The sequence below is a fragment of the Lates calcarifer genome, unplaced genomic scaffold, assembly GCF_001640805.2.
Source record: "Lates calcarifer isolate ASB-BC8 unplaced genomic scaffold, TLL_Latcal_v3 _unitig_543_quiver_1873, whole genome shotgun sequence".
NCBI lineage: Eukaryota > Metazoa > Chordata > Actinopteri > Centropomidae > Lates > Lates calcarifer.
Genome location: NW_026117520.1, coordinates 2,369 through 25,674, shown reverse-complemented (window position 1 = coordinate 25,674; position 23,306 = coordinate 2,369). Strand labels below are relative to the sequence as shown.

Sequence of the window (23,306 nt, the reverse complement as noted above, 5' to 3'; positions counted from 1 at the left end):
AAGGTTGATTAAGTTATTTTTCAAACCTCACGATAACGACTTTCATTGGACTACATGAACTGATGATGTTTTTGATGTTCCCTCCTCTCTCAGGAAGCTGTATGTAGCTGTGTCTGTTGGTGTGTGCCTCCTGGCCAGTACCTTGGTGCTGTTCTTCCTGTTTCCTCGGTCTGTCCTTCTGTCTCCAGTGGCTGTACAGTCATCCTTTGTTTATTTCACTGAAAACAAAGTCCAAATTAACATCACGGTGAGTAGAGGTGAAATGAAGGAGAGAAACACAGGGGTTGATAGATGAAAATAAAGAAGTCTATAGAAGGATGGATTGATAGGATGAGACATAGTTTTTGATTATGTTTTACATTGTGCTCTCATTCCGTCATAACTCTTTTTCCTTGTAGAATGTATTGAACATCACCAACCACAACTTTGTGGCGGTGCAGGCCTATAATCTGACAGTCCAAGCCCTCAACTTTGACTCAGTGGTTGGAACAGCATCCATTAAGAACGTCACCTTGTCAAACCTGTCCGTCGAAACGGTAAGATGTCCCAACCTCACACAAACAGCCGGTACATGTTGGATGGACTGAAGGGATGATTAAGAGATGTTTTAGTCATAAACGTTATCATCACAAAAGTAATTAGAAGCACAAGACAGACAGATTTCATATATCTATGATGCCACATACAGCAGCATGCTGGTTAAAGGTGTGGTGATATTCTATATTTTGTCTTGTTGTAAATTGAGACTGGATGAAAATGTTCATGAAGCTGTCAGTTTGCTTATTCTATATGATTTTGCATACCTTGTCATATCATGCTATAACTGTATATTAGGAAAATATTTGTTAATATTATTAAGAAATTCTTCAATAGTGTGCTAATGATGAATGGAACTAGTAGATAGAGTGAATACTTGAGGAGTGGGGAATGAGAATGATTTGTTTCTGCCTCTTCTTTCCTGGCAGTACTCCTTCATCATCCCCATCACGCTGACAGACCCTGGACTGTGGTGAGTTGCCAGCATTAAGAATAAAATTCAATAGACCGACGATAGAAAAAATCTCTCACACACTTAAGGTTTCATTCAGAGTCTCTTTATCTGTGAAGACTTAGTGTAACATGTTTAGTTACAGTGTGTATCAAAATTAAGTATACTGTACATTGAAATGCAATGATTTGCCATTTGAGCCGCTGGAGGGCTTTAGTCTCTTTCAGTGAATCAGCAACAGGGATAAAAAAAAAAAAGACTGCAAAGTGGGAGTGACTAGAAATAGTTAGTGGATATTAAGTACACTGCTGAAAACAGTATTGCTGTTAAAAAGAAGGATGAATGGGCACTGATGGCACTATGGAGAAGTTTACTTAACATCAACTCTTGTTTGTTCACAAGAAAACTCCACACTACACCTTTAACAGGAAAGAGCAGCACAGGATGCATTTTTCTTACCTTCTTCTCTTACTTAAATTTGAGCAACAGCAAATGATTCTGATGCTGATCCCATTGTTTATTAGCATGCTTGCATCCTGTGTATGCATTGCATTAATATTTGTGGGCATGAAGGAGCAAGGGATACAGGTGGTGGAATATTGGTGAATTAACTTTAAAAAAAAAAAAAAACATGGGTGTGTCCTTAAGAAAATAATATGTATTCATATGTGGTTTTTGTTGAACAACAAATATGCTGCAATTTCGAAGCACAATGTTCATACCCAGGAATACAATAGTTTTTTACTCCAGGTTAGTTCTGTTGAAGCTGATAAACATGTTAGACAGCTGGCACTGAGCATAGCTTTTATCAGAGTAAAAGTAATATTCAATCTCAGTGTTTTTCAGTCTGTATTTAAAAGGAAAAAATGAATCCACTGTGATGTGATTTATTATGTCTGTGCATGATTAGTCAAAGGCAGGACATTCACATGGAGCTCTTGGCTCTGTGTAAGCTGAAGAAGCACGTTGTTTTAGTAAATTTACAAAAGGAATATATTAAGTTGTAAAACATATTTGTTTGATTTTTGAAAATGGGAATCTAGGCTTGTTTTCAAGCTTCTCGGCTGTGTGCTCAAGATCAGAGGAGGTTTTGAATTAACATGCAGCATGTATGCTACACACTGGTAGAACCTGTTACCTAACCAGGCAGTTACTGTAAGTTAGCTTTGCCTTCCTGTGATACGTTGTGTTTCTGTTTAAGGTTGTTGTTGCATAAATATTGTCTATTTATGAACTGTTTTACATTTTTTGTTTGTTTTTGCAGTAACTACTGTAAGAAAGTTTCCTTGCCTGTCCACATTCTGTATCTACACCTTCAGTAAGTATCACAAGTTCAGTAGTGTAAGTATCAAGATTTCTCATACTGTCTCCACAGGCAGTGAAAATCCATTCTCCATTCACTCCATTGCAAAATGCAGGATTAATAGATAGACTAATGACTTGATTTTCATGGAGAGAGTGGTCATCTGCTCTTGGGTCCATGTTTTTTTAGTGATGTTTTGAGGAATTTGTACCTGCCCCCATGTCAAAAAGACTTTCTTTCATTTTAAATTGTGCTCATGATGAATATTTTAAAATAAGGTTGTGTTAATATTCTCAAACTTACTGACATGTAAAAAATGTGAGACAAGACACTATTATTCTGAATCTCAGAATGATATGGACCCAGCAATTAATTATTGTCCAAGGACCCTAACAGGTTGATGAGGTCTTGGATAGTGTAGAAAGAACTTATAACAAATACACCGAACACTGAAATTAGTTTTTTGTTTGGCACAGCATTGGTATTACACAACAAATGCAAATTTAGATCTATGATTATATACAGTACAGTGCTGTTACAGTGCTGTCTCCTGTTGCACCTTAAATTCTTACAAAGTTTTTGAAAACAATTTAGGCCTCTGTGATGTGATATTTTCACAAATGACATCTCTTGGCATAAAAACAAACTAATTTCCCTGGAAAAGACAAAGGAAACATTGTAAAGTCTGACTTAATGTAGCAACTCACATACTAAACTGGCTACTTTATGTTCATGGCCAGGGTTTGGGTATTTGAAAATCTCCATCTGACCTTTGACTTGTTTCAGTACCAGAGTAATGATGTTGTTTTTTGTTCCATTTTGACTGTGTAGATTCACAGAATGTTATAAACGACACAGTATATACAAGTATATCCATAGGAGATCTATTTGACAGAATCAAGTATCATGTCCCACACAGCTCAAAAATGTGATATTCAGCTTGTTTCTCCTTTAAAAACAGAAAAGCTGGGGGTGACCTGATAGCCAAATAGGGCGCATACCACAAGGGCCTCAGTGCCCCGAGCAGCTGGTCCCAGCTCGACTCCTGATCCGGACAGACCCTTGTCACTCCCCTGCTTTCTCTCCCTATTTCCTGTCTCTCTCCACTCATATTCAATAAAGGCAAAAAGCCTGATCATTCCATTCCACTCACCATTGTGAATTATATGAAAATGTTGGATGGTCATCACTGACATCTAGAAGGCATCAGTACCCATGTCTTCATTTATGAGGCCTTGCTATATAAGCTGCCAAGATATTTAACATTCTCAATTGGGCTCAGGGCTTACAACCATGATACTAGATCACAGGATAGGTTGGCTTTGAAAGGATGGTTTCAGTATTTTCAGCACTGTGAGACTAATATCAGAGGACAGAGGAATAACCATTCACACTGTCTGTGCTGACTTCTGCCCCAGTTTGTTCTGAGAAGCGAGAGCGATCACATGACTGGTGAATGGATTAAACAGTCACTCACGGTGCCTCAGTCACATACTTCAAACAGGATGGGAGAGAAAAACATCACTCTGTTTGCCAACAGTTCATTATACCTAAAAGATCAACTGTGTTAGTTCATGCAAGATCCAGGAACAGTTTGAAAAGTCTTGTATATTTTACTATTTTGAACTTGAATGTTCCAGGTGCAGCTGAGACTGTACGAGGTGCAATCAAAAAGTTGAAAGACCGGTCCTACGAACAAACAGAGTGCAACATGTTAATGCACATACATGATAACTTCACATGAGTCAGTGTTCTGCATTACTTTGTGCAAACAACATCGGGACACCTGTGTTACATATGTTTTTGCAGAGGTGCATCTGCGATCTTACCATTAAGCAGAAGCAGCACCATGTTGAAATCGGCAAGGCTTTCCGTCAGTAGGCCTGGCATGACCCAACCTTCATGTTGAGGTTGGGTGCTCCATCAGGATGCCCATTCACAGTGTATTGAAAATGCACAGTTTTTTCGGCTGCATCAACAAAACCCATCCATGCTACTCGCTGGATTTGGCTCCCTGGGAGTGGCCCAAATGAAATTAGGTACAACTTGTTATAGGTGCTTCCTCTGGACTCCTTGATTGCACCTCGTACATAGACATGTAAAGTACTGTAGCTGACATACATTCCTGTAAGTCTATCTATATCTGTATCTACTTTTATAATTCTTCCATGTTTTATGTTGCCTCTACTGCAGGATGTCTATGGCAGTTTACTACCTGGCCCACTATGAGCAACTCTCCCTGGAGACATATGAGTACATAGACTGTGGAGCAAACAGCACTATACCACACTATGTGCAGCCCCCACCCCCCTGATGGATGAACAGATATACTGTGGACGTATTTTTTGTGTAGTGGAATAGTTCGTCTTGCAATGTTTTTTTTTTTTTTTCATGAATTATGACACCTAACCTGCTGCAGAGCAAACACCTGAGTCTCTGTTCGCATGGACTCAGCTGAGGTTCATTCATGGACTTAAAGCAAATGAAGCAACCACAGTGTCTATCTGCTGTTCATGGACTGTTCAGGAAGCAGGAAACTTATAACTGATCTGTGAAAGCAATTTATATATTAATGTAAATATTTTAGTAACCATGGTAACATGTGCATAAGCAAAAAGTATGCAAAAGAAGTTATAACTACCATCTGTTGTTTTTGTATGCTGTGTAATTTGTCAGTTTATTAAGTCCATTCAAAAGACAGTGATCCCTGAGTAGAGCCCCCAATATATTCCTGTACAAGCCTCTTCTTCATCCTTCATCTACCTGTTTGTCATTATTTATGGTGAATAATTTGTAGCTTAATAATAAATCATGAAAAATGCAGATAATCAGAGGCAAAAATGGCAAATGAACTGAACTACTGGTGTTAAAGCACCCTAAATGAAGAATGGACTCTTCCAGCCTGCACTATATCTGAATGAATGAATGAATGAATGAATGAATGAAGAAAGGATGGACAGAAGAGCACAACTCTTGCCATGTCTATTGACAGCATTACAGTTCCACAGATTGAATTGCACAGTGGCGGAAACTGAGGAGAATGTTTTGACATTGTGTGGCTATTGATTGAAGAGTTCACCAATATTAAAAGGAATGATGTGGCAGTATAGAAGTTGGAGCAGTAAGTGTGAGTAAGCGTAACTGCATCTCCTTTTACTCCACTATTTTTTGTAATTTTTTTGCAAGCAGAAAAAATTCTGTACAGTTTGTGTTATACTACTTATCATTATTAGGTATATGTAATACTTGTATTATCTGACAACTCTACCATAATTTTGTTGTCATCATTTTTCTGTGTTCAGAAATTATTAATGAAGTCTGTCTGTTTTTTTGTTTGTTGTGTTTTTCTGTTTTATTCCACCTTCACATTGCAGCAGTAGGTGGCACCCTGGTGGCTTTTAAGCATTCCATATGCCATAGGAAATGAACATTTAATCCACATGACTGTCTCCACTTAACAATAACGGTGAAATGCTAAAATTCAAGCTTTTAAAACAAATCAATAAATTCACTCTTTATTAACAATGGATCAAATGAGTGAAAGGTGTTGTTGGTAGAGATAAACCTACTCTAATTTCTTCTCAGATCCACAGAACCTTTTAGCCTCGTGTAGCTAATTGTCTTGGTTTCCCATCCTGCAGACTCTACTTTCTTTCTTTGTTTTATACAGAAGTTATTTCAGGGCACTGTTCATGTTTTGATTTCATATCACTTGTTCGTGGTTTTATGTGATGTTGTAACCTTACTTAATCAGTAGGTGGCATCATTGTGTTTTGTATTAATTTTCTTGCCAGTAACACCAGTCATACATTTTGTGAATAACTGAATGAAAACACAATCAGTGGAGTTGGATTCAGTGTTTTACTTTCCTCATCATGTATGCTGAATACCCATCAGTTTGAAAGAAAGAGAGTTTGTTCTCCTGTTTTACGCGGCACTTCCATGTTCATCAGTCCATGAATGACAAACACCAATCACTGTCTCCACTCATTCTAAATGTGATCTGAACAAATGCCACACAGCTTAATATGAAATATGGACAAATGACGGATATGTGATTATTGCATAGTAATGCAGTTTGACAAAACCCAACAGAGATATGCTGTTAAGAGTGTCCAAACATGGTCCAGTAATCCAGTGAGGTTATCAGAGAACACTGCTGTTCCTCCTTTTCCTCACCACTGCTGGGTGTACTGCAAAGACTGGAAGATAAACAGCTGTTACTCCACTGAACAGACTCAAAACTGTGCTTTGCATTTGCAGACAAGTTGTTCTTTCCTAAGATAAGTGGTCCTGCTAGATACAGTTGAAGTGACATGTGGCAATCCAAACCTCACCATCAGAGAGGTGCTGAAACCTACCGAGTACCTGTTGGGGATCTTGGCACTTTGATGGACAGATGTCTTCAGGTCATTTTTACAGTGGGGACACTGACTTCCAGCTAAAAGCAACACATGAATAACAGGATGTAGCCTTAGCTTAGAAAAAAATGCTGCTTAGCTGTAAATTATATATTTCAAGAGAGTCCAACACAGTTTGGGGGAACAGAGAAAGTGTTAGCTTCTACAGTCATGCTATCAATATCCATCAATGTTTCCTAGAAAGACAAACAGAAATACACAATTCTGATTCTTCATCTCTTTGAACTGCCATACATGATAGATCTGCTTTGTAATCAGCATTGCATGTTGCATTGTAATTGCATTCTCAACTGTATTTTCAACTGTGTTTTCAGCTGTACTGGGGATTATGTGGTTTTAGTTTCAAACTGCTATAAAAATTTCACCAACGTAGCAGTTACATTTATTAACTTACTTCTATTTAATTTCCATAGACTGGAGCTGTGGAATAAAACAACTTATTTTCTGTCAAATCAACAATTGAGCGGTGGATATTGACTTGAATTTGTGAAATGTTCTTCATTTACCTCCTACAACTCAAATATAACAAGCTGGTAGGTAAAAAATTTGAAGTATGTTAATTCTTTCTCCATTTATTCAAATTACATAGGCTTTCTTGGAACTACCATAGTCATTTATAGCTAAATACGAGCAAATGTTTAGGAAATTCTGAAGAAAGTTTCCTGAAAATTAGCTGGAAAATGCAGGACCTATAAAGTAAAGTGGTTAATGTTATAGCCACCTGATTTAATCACTTAAACCTCATTTATGAAAAATCATGGTGAGTCTGTCATTTTGGTCTGGCAGACCGGTCTAAATACTACAACACCCATAGGGTTACAGTTGCTAAAAAAAAACAAAAAAAAAAAAACATACATGCTGGATTCTATCAAAACTGACCCAGAATTTAAAAGTGAAGTGATTTAAGTTACCGATTGAGTTCTCAGTTTGTGCTGTGTGATCTTTAGCTCTCTGCCACTGTTAGCAACTCACTTTCCTGCTGAAATACACCTTAGTATTGAACCTTTTCCCCCAAAACTGTATGCACACAAGCTTGTACTTTTGACTTTTTTCTTTAATCAAAGAACAAGATATTTTCTAACCCAGCTGATAATCATGTTGACTGATGATTTGCTGATCCATGTAACACTGTATGAGAAAATGAATGAGGCCTTTAGTTCTGGAACCAGAGCTGAAATATCTCCTCTCACTTTAACAATGGATCAAATGACTGTGTTAGTCATAGTGACAAACTCACAGAGCATTATCGCCACCTGGGCTTTTTCCTCTCTTATCTCATTGTTTCAGTTTTCTGACTCCACAAACACCACTCTCACTAGTGTCTATAGTTTTTTTTCCAGGACACAGGCTGCTCTTGTGAAGCTGGTTTCCAGCAGCAGCAAAAATAAATAAATGCAGCTTTAAATCCCAGTTGAAAAAACACAGTGGTAACCAACATCAGGCAGCGTTCATAAAGCCTGGGGTGTGGAACAAATCTAACAACCTGTGAACACCAATACATTTCAGCCATATTTAAAGGCCATGAAGACTAGATGTGCCAAGCCAGTCTAAATATAGTGAAATACACCCATTGTGGTTTTACAGGGAGCTTATGTTCTGGACTATCTTTAGTGGAGAGAAGTGACTTCCTTGAGTCTTGATGAAAATATGAGGTTGCCAAACAACCAGAAGAGACTTCAGATTTGTGACTGTGACTTGTGACTTTGTGCTATACTATATAATAAAATGAACTTGACTTGTCTCTGCGTACCAAATTCATTCAGTGTGGACACTGAAGCTGTTGGTTTTCTCCTGATGCAACACTGCTGGTGTGGACAAGGTACATCCTGAAAATGTATTTATATCCACCAAATTGAAGTAATTACCCTCCCATACCAGGAGTCAAACCGAGAATCTGACCACTAAACCGCATCGGACAATGACAGCCGCAGACAGAGTGAGGCATCAACTGCTAGCTGAATATATCCTTACACTTTGCTCCCATCAATCCTTTCCAGGTTGATTCCACTGCCAGGAAAGCAGTAAATCTGTGGTTAGTGATATGTGAGACACAGTGTAGAACAGCCTGTGTGGCCCCTCATGAATCATTCAGGAGCCCTCCCTCTAATGAGAACACTCTGGACCGTGAAGGCCTATCTGCTGTTTCTGTGCATGTGTGTGTGGATGGTGTAGATGCACATGTGTGTGTGTGTGTGTGTGTGTGTGTGTGTGTGATTAGCATTTTTGAAAGATTTTGAAAGGCTGAATATCACACAAAGTAAAACCTGGCGAAATGTTGGTGGGTTAAAATAGTTCCCCTTATCAAGACACTCACAACTGAGTGCATAAAAACATGATGTGCACATGGTCGCACCGTGAGGAGCTGATGAAGGGGAGATTCGGAGTGAGAAGGAAAATTGCTGAAATAAGGATCTGTTCATGTGATGTGAGAAAATGCAAACATTATCTGGTGAAATGATCTGACCATGTTTAGAGCTTGGTTCTACACTGTGACTTTAACCAATTCCAATGAATACTTGCAAGCATAAAGAGTAAAACTAGTTATAGTTTGAAATATTTTTAAAAGAGAGTTAAAGCTGTATTAACTTCTTTTGGCCAGTCACAGGTAGTGGAACAAGCTAAAAACACAAATTTCACATTTTATCACCTTATGATGTTGTTATGACGAATGGAGCATAGTTCTACTGTCACATCCATCAGACACAGAACAACATCATTGTCCATTTGGAGTCATGTTTGTGCCCACCTAATGAATATATACAGACTTTTCATTCTTTTAGCTCTGTTTTGGTCTCCATCAGCTCCAGAGAAACAGATGTCTCTGCTTCTGCTAAATGCTCCACATTGTTCACTTGTACATTACACAATCAAAATGTTAAAATGCCATTTCATGTGACAGTGCTTTGCATCTACATCAGCATGTCTGGGCCATTTTTTTAGACTTCTGTCTGCAGTGCTGCAGTCCAAAGAGATGAACAACATGACATCCTCTTTTCAGTTGGCACCCAACAAAACTGCATCACAGTCAACATCTGGTCCGGATGCTAAAATCGTGACAAAATCAGTTCAGGTTACAGCTGTGCTGTACCATCAACTAACGAAAAAAAATTTTGAGACAACAGAAAGACGTCCTCTCAGCTTTGCTGCCACAAAGCCAACTGTAAATGGACAACAGTGTCCTCCTGCTCTCTCGCCTACACTTAGTTGTCAGTTTATTAGGTACACCTTGAAAAATCAAAAGCAGTCTAATACAGTCCTGCAATAAATCCTGCCTTTGTGACAAGTGTAATTTGTTGAAACTGTTTGTTTGTAATTGTTGAAACTCTTACAGAGAGGTGTTGATTCATTTTGGTGGCTGCAATTTGTGATGCTGTTGAATTGTATTGCATAATTCAAACAGATTATTCTGTCACAGGTCACATGTGTGTCTGCATGAGTTATACTAATCACATACATACATGGACCTCTCTGTGTTTACACTGAGTTGTTTTATCCAAATGTTGTGTTAACAATGTGTGTGTTCCATCTCTGACTTCAATGAGGGGACCACTCAAGTGTTAAAGACCTTCAGGGACCACAAAGATATTCATGAAGCAGAAACAGAACAAACAATGACACCATTGTCCTCTCTTGTTGTTAGAGCAGTGGGATCAGAAACATGTGTGGACAGCTGCACATTAGACATGTTTGGACGTGATCTTCAGGCAGAAAATTGGCTCCCTCTATTATCAGGGCTCGTATTTATCAAGTGTCTCAGAGGAGGAAGTCTCTGCTAATAATGGCTCACAGTGACACATTTTTGCTCCTACGTTTAGATTGACAAGAAAATTTATTTTATTTATTTTCTTAACTTAGGGCATCACTCCTGTCTGGGCTGATATTTATTTATGTAATTATGTTAGGAGCTGCCAGAAAATGTTGGTCAAACAGATATTCCATGAGACACACACACACAATGTGTTCAATAAGGGTAGGCTAAATAACACCCATTTCAAAGTGAATGCTGAGCCTCTATTTTATTTTATTTTTGACAAATACTTATAGACTGATGAAAAAATAAAAGAACCTCAGAGTTTTTGCGTCTCTTTTACTTCTCAAACCATAGCTACGCCACTGACTTGGCGACACCATCAATAACCCATGATGGCGCCTGGAACTTTAACTTAGTATCACCTCCTCATCCCAACTGGGCAGAGACCATAAGAAACAAAGAAGAAGGAAAAGGGTATATGATGACCAGCCTCTTGGCTCATATTGAAGTACAGCTCTGCTTTTTTCACTGAGAACCTTCTTGTTAATATGTCTGTGTTGATAATAATGATACCTGTTTGCTCTTTTGTAGTGTTTGATTCAGTTGAGTTGGAGATGGTGTCAGGACCCCCGTGCACCAGCTGTAAAGAGAGAGGAACACTTGAAATAAATACTGCAAATACAGCGGAAGCATAAAAAAGAGCACAGTTAAAAGAATACACCAAGTTCTGTGTGACCAAATCAGTCAGGCTTCTGTACCATCAGTTTAGAATAAAATAATGAATACTGTAAGTGTCAAGCCTCCGCTTTAATTTGATTCTAATTCGATTAGATCAGTACAGAAGGAACTGTGTGGGAGATATAGCCCTTTTAATACATAGTGCTCAGATTCCAAAGGTTTAAAAGTAACTGGATACTTGACTACTAAATGTTTCTTGAGCAGCTGTGGGTTGTTTCAGTGTTAGTTCATGTGCAGAAGAGCTGACACATGACATCAGAGTTGAGGTGGACTTGTCTGTCACTAGGAGTCAAGTGGTGACCATGCAAGTGAAGAGGATAATACTGAGGAAGGAACTCACTGTACCTGTTTTAAATAAATTGTACATGTTGACGGGTTCGAGCTTTTCTGTGTGGAGTTTGCATGTTCTCTCTGTGCCTGTGTGGGTTCTCTCAGGGTACTCCAGCTTCCTCCCACAGTCCAAAGACATGCAGGTCAGGTTAATCGATCTAAATTGCCTTTAGGTGTGAATGAGAATGGTTGTTTGTCTGTATGTGTTGGCCCTGCGATGGACTGGCGATCCATACAGGGTGTACCCCACCTCTCACCCAGTGACAACTGGGATAGGCTCCAGCCCCTCCGCAACCCTTAACGGATAAGCAATATAGATAATGGATGGCTGGGAGCTAGCAGCTGCTGCACCAAGTATAAGCAACAAAATGCTGGTTAACCACAGTCTCAGTTTGTGCCCCTCACACATACAGTAGCTGCAGTAATGATAGCTGCAGTGGCCTGATAAGCACTGGAAAACAACAATGGGCATGGACAAGATTTATCTCTCTGTACAAGCAGTAAACACAACACATGGGCCTACTGCTAAATTCAGAGCTGATACACAGTAGCATTAACCAAGAGGAGGACCAGGACACCAGTGGCAGGACTGTGCGTTACATGCACAGTACAAACAAAATGGGAACCCATTCATAAAAATATTACTCCATGGTGTTACTTGTGCTCAAAAACGTTTGTTCTCGTTTGTGCATTCTAACGATCCCTATGAGGGAAACACTCTACTTAGGAAATCTGAGCTTTAGCTCTGGTGACCTCGTAATACCAGCATCCTGTTACAGTGGTCTATAAATGGCTGAATGTCTAATAAATGACATTTTCCCAGGGATGCCTTATGGTGAAATAAGTCTCTACTTATTGAAAATGAATCCTGTTTAACTCAGGTATTTAAGAAACATATTTTTGTGTCTGGCTCTGAATGTATCCTGGAGATCAGCAACCGGATACAAGCTGTCAGATTCAGCCAGGAAACAGGTTTGACCCCATGCTGGGGTGTTGCATGTCCCTGCTCATTTTCCAATCAGCTCTGCTGTTGTTCAGCCAGACAAAGTGTAGCACAACAGCCCATATGAACCCAGCTTGGGAAGAAATATCTTAAATATCTTAATCTTTTTACATCCACAGTAGAAGTTGTATTTTTAACTTGTATTTTCAACAGCTCCACTGTTGTTACATCACTGACCCACCACAAACAGTAAATGAAGTGTAGTCTGTTTCACACATAAAATGATTCTTTACTCTGAATCAATAACTATATCACCCAGCCAAATATGTGGTGAATGAGAACGGCACACTAGTATAAAATGTGTTCAAGTAAAGGACAAGTAACTGAAAACTGTGCATAGGGACAGTATTTGAGTAAAGTTATATTCCACCACCTGTCACAACCTGAAAACCTCCTTATTAATGGCTCATAATTGATTTTTTTTTTTTTTTTTACTATTTTTTTTTTTTTTTTCATTTACTTGCTGTTTGTCTCGGGCCATCCTGCGGTCCAGAGCACTCTGACGCCGTCTGGCCTCCCAGTGCATAGCCGACATCCTGGTGTACAGCAGCTACAGGAGACATTAACAAGTCAACATTCAATATGGAATGATCTAACAATGCACAAAACCCAGGCTGCAGGTGGAGGTGTGGAGTTTGAAAGACATGGGTATAATGGAAGGTATAATGAACAATGCTACTGAACTGCATATGGGAACTGTAGGATTCACATTCATGTCACATCAGTATTACTGCAATTAACAGTTTCCCACTTGATGATCAAATCATAATCACAACTGGGAAAGTCAATTTTCTCTGAAAGCTCCAACATATTCAACTTGCCATTTACTAGTGCCATTTGCTGGCACTTGTTTACTAAAATGTACACAAGTACCAGTGAATGCAAACAAATGAATGGTTCACATCATGTTTTTTATGTAAACCAGGTCAAATTAAAGCTGTGACTTTAACGTATAGTATCCATTATTTTATTTCAAACTGAATGTCACAACAAAGAACAAAAATGAGTAACTGTTAAAAATACTTATGGTCTGGACTGTATGGCTGTATTAGTCTGTATTGTTTATGATGCTCTTAAAACTGAAAAAAAAAACTAAATAGCATGTATTTTACTTATTTGCTACACAAATTGGTGATTCAAATTGGCACTGTTTTGAGTGCTGATTTGAAACAAAGAGGAAATCACACCTACCTGTTTTAAACCTGGAGCATGAGCGAAACACATTTGAAACGTTCAGCTGGGGAGGGCGCAGTGTTAAATTACTGTTTAATATTTAGAACTCAGAAGTTAGTGGGCAGCTTAATCAAGAGCAGCGCGTGGCATATTATTACAAGACATTTTGTCCCAACCCAAGAATATTTAAATGTACACTTGTTTTCTGCTCTGTGTTATACTGTATGTATTTGACCTGATAATAGAGAGGCCTGATGCATTCACATCCCAACCACTGCCATCACTTACTCTGATTTCTGATCCCTGTTGTCTGCTCCTCTCAACCCACACTGTACCTGCCAAAGCTCATTGCTTTCATCTAATATAAACCAGGTATATTTTACAGAAATTAAGAACACAATTTCATATAACCCTAACACTCTAGGATACAACATGATGTAAATATTATAGGCACTACAGCTGAGCATAGTGATGTTTGAGAATTAATGAGCAAGTAAATGAGGATGTTTACTCACCTGACTTATGCCCAGGAGGGAAAGGCAGCTGTAGCAGCCTCAGTGGAGGACTGGTGAAGGCTGAGGTGTCAGTCTCTTACCTCCCTCCTATCACTGACCTTGTTAAGTTTCCAGGGTTTCCAGGCAACATAATGCTCTCCTGGGCTGCTTCTGTAAGAGAGAAACAGAGAGGTACAGTGCGGTGCATAAATCATTGCTGCACGACCTCCTGTGGCTCACTAACAATGGCCCAACCTCAGTTTGTGAGTGTTTCCCTGTGTGATTGTGTGTTTGTAGTCTCATCTATTCCATCCCCACACAGTAACTAATGAACCAGAATATTTCAGTCTAGCTAGTTTTCTGTTTTAGGACAGAAGATGATGAACACCTGCATACTGTCAGGACTGTGCTTATTCAAGAAGCAACCTTTTGAACATAGACCTTCACCAGGCTTCTGACTCACAATATTAAACAACAACATCTTTGTACTTGAACCAAAACTGCATCAGCCAAACAGGATCCTACCCAGTCTTATATCAAGACTACAAGTAGCTGTAGCAGACTACAGTTGTCTTTCAGCAGGATTACTTGGTCTGTGCAGGTAACATAGTTGTAGTTTTAAATGAGTGTAAAAACCTTTAGACTAACTGTCATTCTTGTATTTTAATTAAAGTATTTCTGGATACAGCTATTTTACTGTGAAAAATCAGCTTGCAAATCATTTTTATACTTAACTGACTTGTAATAGGGAGAATGTTGTTGTTGTTCCCACTCTGCATTCCAAATGCCTGTTCTTGCTCTGTGTAACTTTGGTGAGCAGGTAGACCTCCCACTGTGTGATAGCAGCTTACTCTGCCAGAATCAGGTCCAGCAGGTTCAGAATAATGCTATAGATCAGCTGAAAAGACTTGGAACTCCAGCATTCATTGCCAATATCCAGCCATGAAACTTTGAAAATGTAAAGAGCTATATATGGAGTTTTGTTATAGTGACAGCACTTTCAGTTCTGGAAGCAGGGTATATTCAGTGAGTGGGACTGCACACTCTGGTCAAACCACATTTTAGCACACAACTGCTGCAGGTTCAAACATTTTTGGTTTTCAATCAGATTTGCTGAATGCTGACTGGACATGAGTGGATGATTACTGGTTTGTATTCAGTTGTTAATAAATCAAGCAAACCTTGAAGCAAAAAATCATAGGACTATATAGACTCACTGCCTCTCAGTCTCTTGTTTGAATCTTTCAAAACTGGGGCACTGCCACATCAAGGTCGTAGGTTTGATGTCAGCAGCAGCTAAAACATCTAGATTTTTTTTTTTGGAAAACAATATTAACTCAAAGTCCATTAACTAGCTTTTTACAAATCTATCTAGCTCCACGGCAACAGAGCAAAGCTCCAGCTGGGGGACCCTTGTTTGCTCTCTCTGGAGACTGTCAACTGTCCAATAAAGACAAAATGCCAAACAAACCAATCTTTAAAAAGCATCAGTGTTCTTTGATATTAACATAAATCAGCCATATAAGATCTTTGCAGCAAGACGGAATAGGTTCAGCAAAACTATGATTTCAATAAGGAAATATCTGAACAAAGAATAAGTAAAGAGGACTAAGAATCTCACCAAGCATTCAATGCCAACCTGGTACTTGCTCGTTCCAATATTCTTAGTTTGATTGTAAAATATTCATAAGACTCAAACCTAGCCCTATCCAAGACAATAAACCGTCTGCGTGTTGTTTCCCTCTGAAGACGAAAGAAAAAGACAGAGAATGTGAGATATTTCCGTTGTTGAGAGGATGGAAAGTTTCTGCATTCTGTTGGTATATTTGTTCCATGCGTACAGGTTAAAGCTTAAAGCTTCTCATTAGATTTTATTTTGTAATTGGAAAATATTTGATTCTAACAGTTTGGCTTATGAATTACAACAGACATTGCTTTATTCATATGACTAAAACACACTAAATTCCACATTTTATATACAAGCTCAATTGGAAACAACATCATGTAGGACCCAACTACACCCATTTTAATTCCCTTATTTTTGCTTTTGATCTGATTTTTGTATTTTTGGGAGGAGTTCATTTCTCTGCTCAAACCTGACTTATCTAACAACAACCTCTAGATTTGACTCAAGTTCTGAAAACTGTCTCACACATAAACAAACGTACACGTTATACATGCATTTGAAGATTCCCTCATGCTGATATAATCAGTTCCACAACACATCTGCAAATCATCTGACAGCTGCGTCATCCCATTCAAATCAGGACCTTTAAAGCTGCCACCCATCTCAATTTCCACATCGGGATCATACGAGCTGTATGAGGAATAATATTGTGGGTTGCATGTCAACCAATTTTTATCAGTCTGTCATGATTATTTTCTGTGTTCTCTCAGAACCCCTCTATTAATGTCACATGTTGCCATGCTTTCTCAAAAAGCAGTCAGTCAGCCTGCTCCAGTCAGTAAAAAGGTCATCACTTGTCTCACACACACACACACACACACACACATCCCCCACCACACACACATCTGCAACACACCCACATCGTTACCATAATGAGTACCGGTATCAAGGAAAGAACTACGTAAGCCATTATCATGCAAATCAGTACAGATGACCCATTATGTCATAGCTGGCTCGTACTGACCCTTGATGACCTGTTATCAGTCTGAGGCTTCATTCACACACACATTTGCTCTGAATGTTAAAACACAGGAGGTTCCACAGTTTCTCCTCAAAGACTCAACAAAAGTTACAGGCAGCATGTCCAGGCAAGCTTCATTTCACTAGCTTCTGCAAATCAACACAATATCTTCTGACAAAATGAAACTTGTGTCTAGAGTTTACTTTCCATATTCTCAGACATATAATTTGCTGATAACAAGTGCATATTTTAATTATGACACTTCTTTCACTACTCCCAGCATTTTATCTGTGCTTAAAACAGAATATATTTACAAAAGTCTGTTCAATCACCATCATGGCTGCTGTTCCTCCTGCCAACAACAGAGTGTGCTACTACCCTGTGTAATAAGAATTGATGGCTTTTATGGCTAACTGTTCTGGGATCAGGTTTTCACTTGACCACCTCTGATTAAGGACAGGAAAGCAGAGGAGGCTTCTCCCTTGTCAGACAGGAAGGTTTGGTTCAGTCTTTCATTTCATAAAGGTTGTTGTTTTAGAGAGGAGTTTATTCAGGATTAGCTACTCTCCAAACTTAAGACATACTGTTAGTGATATTGTTACTGTGCGGGACACAGATGGGCCAGTGGTGTCAGTGTTGATGACCAACAGAGGAGTGTTAAAGTAGGTCTGACTGAGCATGGAGCCTCGCCCTGAAACACTTTAAGAGCAATTCGCTCTATCCTAAACTTAAAAGCTTTACTGCCACTGGCTGATATTTCTACAGCAGCTCTGTGTATTTTTGTGTGATTTACAGTTGGCTATGATTACCTACACACAGCATTACATACAGCTGCATATATTCAAGGTAATAATAATTAAATAGTATGATATAAAATTGCATAGAGTATGGGTCTGTATTATCATAACACAAAACATATTTCATTGATAAATACAACTACTTTAACATGTAACAGAATGTTTTTACATTGTGGTATTGTTACTTTTACTTAAGTAAATGGGTAGGCCTATGAATAGCCTACTTCTTCCACTACTTCCCACAAGCAGAGCAATAACCAACCAAGTTCAACAATAGTGTTTTATCTGTGTTTGAAATAGAGCAAAATTAAACAAATCTGAAAAGAATCAACCCTGTAAACAATATAAAACTCTACAGGAAAATGACAGGGGCATTATCTGATTGTAGGGACTGTTCCTCTCTCCGATACTCTCTCTGTCCCTCCCGCCGATGCTACGTCAGCAGTGGGGGGATGGTGGAGCTTTTCTTCGGCGCTGCCTCTCTCCTGCTTCCAGTCTTCGTCGGACAACGGGGAGAGTTACACAGCAACACACAGCGGCTGTACGGACGAATTTGTCGGGATAATTTGACGTAAAAACTCGGATATTACTGGGAAATTCGTAACACGTCGATAATGTTGGGTAGTTCAGGGAGCGCGGGAATGTGGACAGGTGAGAAATATTAAGAATTTTACACCTAAATGGAGATAATCTGTTTGTTGACTTTGTTGTATCACTGGTAGCCTCGCGACACTAGACCTCCGCCGCCAAGCAGACTTAAAGAAAGAGTATATACTTTTTAATTAATTTTTAAATTCGTAACAAAACTTGACTTGTAGTTTTGTATTGAACTTGTTCTAATATGTCTGAAAGCATACGTTGTTTTCCCTATTGTGTTGTTTGTGTACCTATGCTGTTCTCGTAATTTTCGTGTTGCAAGCTGTTTTTGATCCTGGGATCACATATAGATCCTAATGCCCGTTTGGGTCACACGCTAGCATTAGTTAACGCTACCAAAAGCCAGAGGAGACGTTGCAGGATTTCCTCTCTCCCCGTCGCTCCTTCTCATCCGTGTCTTTCCAGTTCTGTGCAGGATTTAGCTAGAAACACTACAGCTGTTGACAATACCTCCTGCCTTGCAAACGCAGCTCACCATTCACCGTGCAGTCCGAGTCAGGACAAAAGCTTACCAGCAGTTTACAACAATAGCCTTTTAAATGTCCTCTTTAGACAACCTTATTTTATCAAACATGCAGGCCTACCCAGCCTACACTATTTTTAAGTTAATAAACGCAGCTTGGATTTATCTGTCTTTTGCTTTCATGGTGAGGCAGTGGACTGGGGTCTTGATTAGCCTACTGACAGCCCCGTGCTTTGTTGAAATAACTGACTCATGCTTTTCTCTCTCATTCCTTTTTTTTTTAATCTCCAGGTCCCCAGTGACTGCAACCGACTGGCTGTCCCCTAGTATCCTGCAGCACCAGCCTTTGAAGTGAGGCCAGGAGTGTGAACCACTCTCCAGCCAGAAAGACTCCTCCCAGTCCCTCCTGCTACCTTCAAAGCCTCTGCTGACACACAGTTTTTTTTTTTTGGCTGCCAAGGACACACAAAGTTACTGAGACAAGGACCCGGGAAAACAGACACTGGAATTTTAAAGGACTACCCACCAAAGGCAATAATTTGATCCTACAAATCCTTACAGAGATTATATTCATAGGACCTAAACATGGGGAACCAGTTAACAGAAATCGCCCCCAATACCCCATTCCTCCCTAGCTTCCAGTCATTGCATGTAGTGGTGATTGGTTTAGACTCCGCAGGGAAAACCTCCCTCCTCTACAGACTCAAGCTGCGGGAGTTTGTTGAGACAATCCCCACCAAGGGATTCAACATGGAGCGGATTAAAGTGCCCATGGGGAACACCAAAACCAACACCACTGCGTTCCAGGTGTGGGACGTCGGCGGTCAGGAGAAACTGAGGCCCCTCTGGAAGTCGTACACCAGGAGGACGGACGGATTGGTATTCGTGGTGGACGCAGCGGAGACAGAGCGTATGGAGGAGGCCAAGGTGGAGCTCCACAGGATCACTCGGTCTGCAGAGAACCAGGGGGTGCCTGTACTGGTTCTGGCAAACAAACAGGACCTGGATGGAGCCATGTCAGCTTCAGAGGTAATTATTGTAACATGAATAGTTTGCCATTGTTCCTGCTTCCTTGTTATTGTATCATTGTAAATAAAAACACCTTTGGGTTTTGGGCTGGTGGTCAGACAAAGTGAGCAGTTTAAACCAATCTGCTGCAAATATTATTAATCAATCAGTCTATAGACAGAAAGTGATGAAAAATGTCCAACAATCAAAGGCTTGTGTTGTTCATATATTCAAAAGAACCTCAAAGATACTGAGTTTACGTCACTTTGAAAACTGCACAGTTGGACAGGTCAATAGTACAGAATGTCAGTTGACCGAGCATCAGGAGAAAAAGTGAATGGTTTGTTAAATATCTCTACCTTTCTTAGATTGATGAAAGTTTCAGCTAAATATCATCAGCATTTAGAAAACACATTCATACTTATAGAACTCCAATTAGCATGAAATTGTGCTTTAATTTGCTGTTTTTTTATATATATCAGTTAAACCAGTTCAAGTCAGCAGTCATTCATTCAAAATTGAAATATTTCTCCTTCACTGAAACATGGTCAGATTTGCAAGAATGAGTGTCAGATTGTGACGGGCCTCCTGTATGTGTCTCTGTTTTTCAGGTAGAGAAAGTGCTGGCCCTCCATGAACTGAGCTCATCCACACTGCACCACACACAGGGCTGCTCAGCACTGGATGGTCAGGGTCTGCAGCCTGGCCTGGAAAAATTGTATGAAATGATCCTGAAGAGGAAGAAGATGCTCCGACACAGCAAGAAGAAGAGATGAAGGGGGGGGGGGGGCGGTCACAGTGATGCTGGGGATGAACCTCGACTTGTTTGGTGAACTACTCAGCTGTCACGTCTGTGACACTTATGCAACTTCAGTGGGTGAAACCAGAGGGAAAGCTGACAGTTCTTCAGAGAAGCTGTGACATTTCCAATCAATTTCAAACTTAAGCTCTGAAGGCTGTGCCCATGGTTAACACCTTCCCTCGTCTATTTTGGACAGACTTGCTTCCTTGGGGACCATTTCTTGCTCTTGAGCACCCATCACTCTCCTCATCTCCAGTCCTTAAAGGAGCATGGTGGAGAAACATTGAGGTCCACAGGCAAAGAGTAGAGGGAATGAAAGAGGAGAAAATCAGTGCAATATATGATGAACATTCATTCAAACATTGAAGGATATTTTGTACCACTACCTGTGCAAACTCTCTGTTCCAGCAGAAACCTGCAGGCCTGGCCAAAGCTTAGTTCCTGTTCCTCTCACCAAGTTTATATCTTATACTTTACTATGAATCTTTATGTTGCATGATGTTCACCCATATATCTGCTTGGGAATATTAAGCAACACTTTTGTTGATCGAAAGAAGACCTTTGTAATTATTCTGGGTTAGAGACTGCCCAGTGTTTAGTTAGCTATGCCATTGGGACTACAGTTAACCTACCACCAACCATTTACAGACTGACACGCTGAGGCTGTGGAGTCCAGCCATGCAAGCTGATTGTTTTTCACTCTTCACCAAAGTGGTTTGTTTGTCACAGTTTGGTGTATTTCAGGGTTGGATGACTGGTTGGTTAAGTTCAAACAAGAAATTGTTTTTACATGATGTACATATTGTTTTGTAAAATGTTAACAAATGAATAAATTATTGAGAAACTTTGGCATTATTTTGTGGAAGCTTGTTTCTTTATTCTTTCTAAGTGTCATATTCATCATACACTGACTAATGACTGCTGAGAACTTGGTTAAAGTGAGTTCTAAGAATATGATTCATGTCAGAGTGCACCAGGGGATATGTTTGACAGGTGCAAGCTAATGATCTAGCCAGTGTTGTTAGAACATGTCTTTCAAGAAAAACAACACGTAGTGTTGTTAAGCACCGAAAACTACATGAACAAGATTTCATCCACTTCTGCGGCGGAAACACACACAGGCCTGTCAATAACTGCTGTATTCAGAGCATAATAATATAATCAGGGTGGACATTGACATAACAATAATGAAGATACAGAACCTGCTCTATACTGAAATACAGCAGCCATGAAATCCTGTCCTGTCCTTGTGAGGCTTGTAATGCTCAGCTCTTGTTAAAACTGCCAAGTGGGCATTAAATTCTATGTGTAAAATCTATGTGGTATGATATGAAGAGACAGTGTTATTCTGTCCATGCTATGGAAATGAAACTGTTGCCTCATGGATCCTTTAACCAATCAGATTTCAAGGCCTTCTAGCAGGCCTACCATGATGTTGCCAGTCATTTGATTGGATGGTCATAGTGTACTGGTCAGAGCTAGCAAACTGCATCTATAGCTACTAGCGCAAACATGTCAGTATAGATTTAATAGCTGTTTTTTTTAACCCACAATGGCTGAAGGAGGAAGAGTTCAGTGGCTCTGCTGTAGAGCTTATCTGTGCGTCTCAGCCTCCATAGCGATAGAAAAGGACTTGTTGTTGAAACTAACGCTGAAAGTCGAGTCTGCCCAGTCGTATTTCTCAGATAAGTTTTAATTCACTTTAGGGCTGAGAATGTCCGCTCGATAGAAGCAGTTTTTTTATTTGTCTACAAATAATTAGCAGTTTCAGTGAGTAAAATGCATTTTACCTATATTTTATTGTTTATGTTTTTGTCAGTTTATTAGTAAATATTGCTGCTTCTGCTGGAAATGATGTGTGTGGCTCAGCTGTGGCTGCAGTGTTTGGAGACCTATTGAATTGTGATAATAGCCCGCCACTGGTTTCCACCCCATCTGGCTTATGACCCTTTATAATATACCAAGGTGTACTTGTGACCACTTACCATAGCTTACAGCCTTTATGTGGATGTGTTGTGAGCAGTTTAACCAAAGAAGTTCTTTTTCATTTTCAGCCTGAAGAGGTGAATATCTTCTACATCACAAGAAGAAACAAAGAGTAAAAAACTTGATGACAGAAATGTTTTTTTTTTCCTTTCTCATCCCTTTGAACATAGCCGCTGTAGTTAAGAGCCACATTCAGCTTTTCCTGTTTTTTTTTCTTCTACAGCAGCTTTCCTGTGTGCTTGCTGTGGATGACAATTCCTGCACATGCTGGAATGCACACATAAATCGCTGCTGACAGTGTGCATACAGAGGAGATGGCGTGCAGGTCACAGCACAGAGTATGCTAGAGCCCTTCAGTAAACAGTAACAACACCATGGATCATCACAAGCCTTATGCTGTAAAGAGGAGGAAGGGAGGGAAGAGGAGTGTGCAGCTGTGTGAGGTGCAGTATATGGTCTAGTTCAGAGAGCTGCTGGACCTGTACCTGAACTGCAACTTCATCAAACTTATTTTATACAAAATAGTATTTTTACCCACAAACTACTAACTTGTGCAGGATAGTTGTTTTGTCTCCTGTTTCGTTGGGAGTAATGGTCATTTTTTTTTTATGTTGTCTCTTATTTGTATAATCATTTACAAACTGAAATATATTTCAGTATTACTATACAATGCTGTATAGGCATGTTATCTAGGCTGCTCCAATTCAAGCCCTCAGTATAATACAGTCTTATGGCCTTAAATAT

The 23,306-nt window shown here is 39.6% G+C and overlaps 2 protein-coding genes across 2 annotated transcripts; both read left to right on the top strand.

Moving 5' to 3' along the window:
- Window positions 1–93: 93 nt before the first annotated feature.
- LOC108874491 (transmembrane protein 106A-like) lies at window positions 94–5,623 on the top strand (the record flags this gene model as incomplete). Its single annotated transcript, XM_018662982.2, has 5 exons — window positions 94–247; window positions 399–536; window positions 966–1,009; window positions 2,253–2,306; window positions 4,485–5,623. Coding segments are annotated over 5 exons (511 nt in total), but the record flags the coding sequence as incomplete, so codon positions are not given.
- A 12,497-nt stretch (window positions 5,624–18,120) lies between these two features.
- Window positions 18,121–21,431, top strand: LOC108874492 (ADP-ribosylation factor-like protein 4D). Its single transcript, XM_018662983.2, has 3 exons — window positions 18,121–18,297; window positions 19,058–19,795; window positions 20,386–21,431. Exons 2-3 carry the CDS (start codon window positions 19,352–19,354, stop codon window positions 20,548–20,550), a joined length of 609 nt encoding a protein of 202 aa, XP_018518499.1. The 5' UTR covers window positions 18,121–18,297; window positions 19,058–19,351; the 3' UTR covers window positions 20,551–21,431.
- The last annotated feature ends 1,875 nt before the right edge of the window (window positions 21,432–23,306 follow it).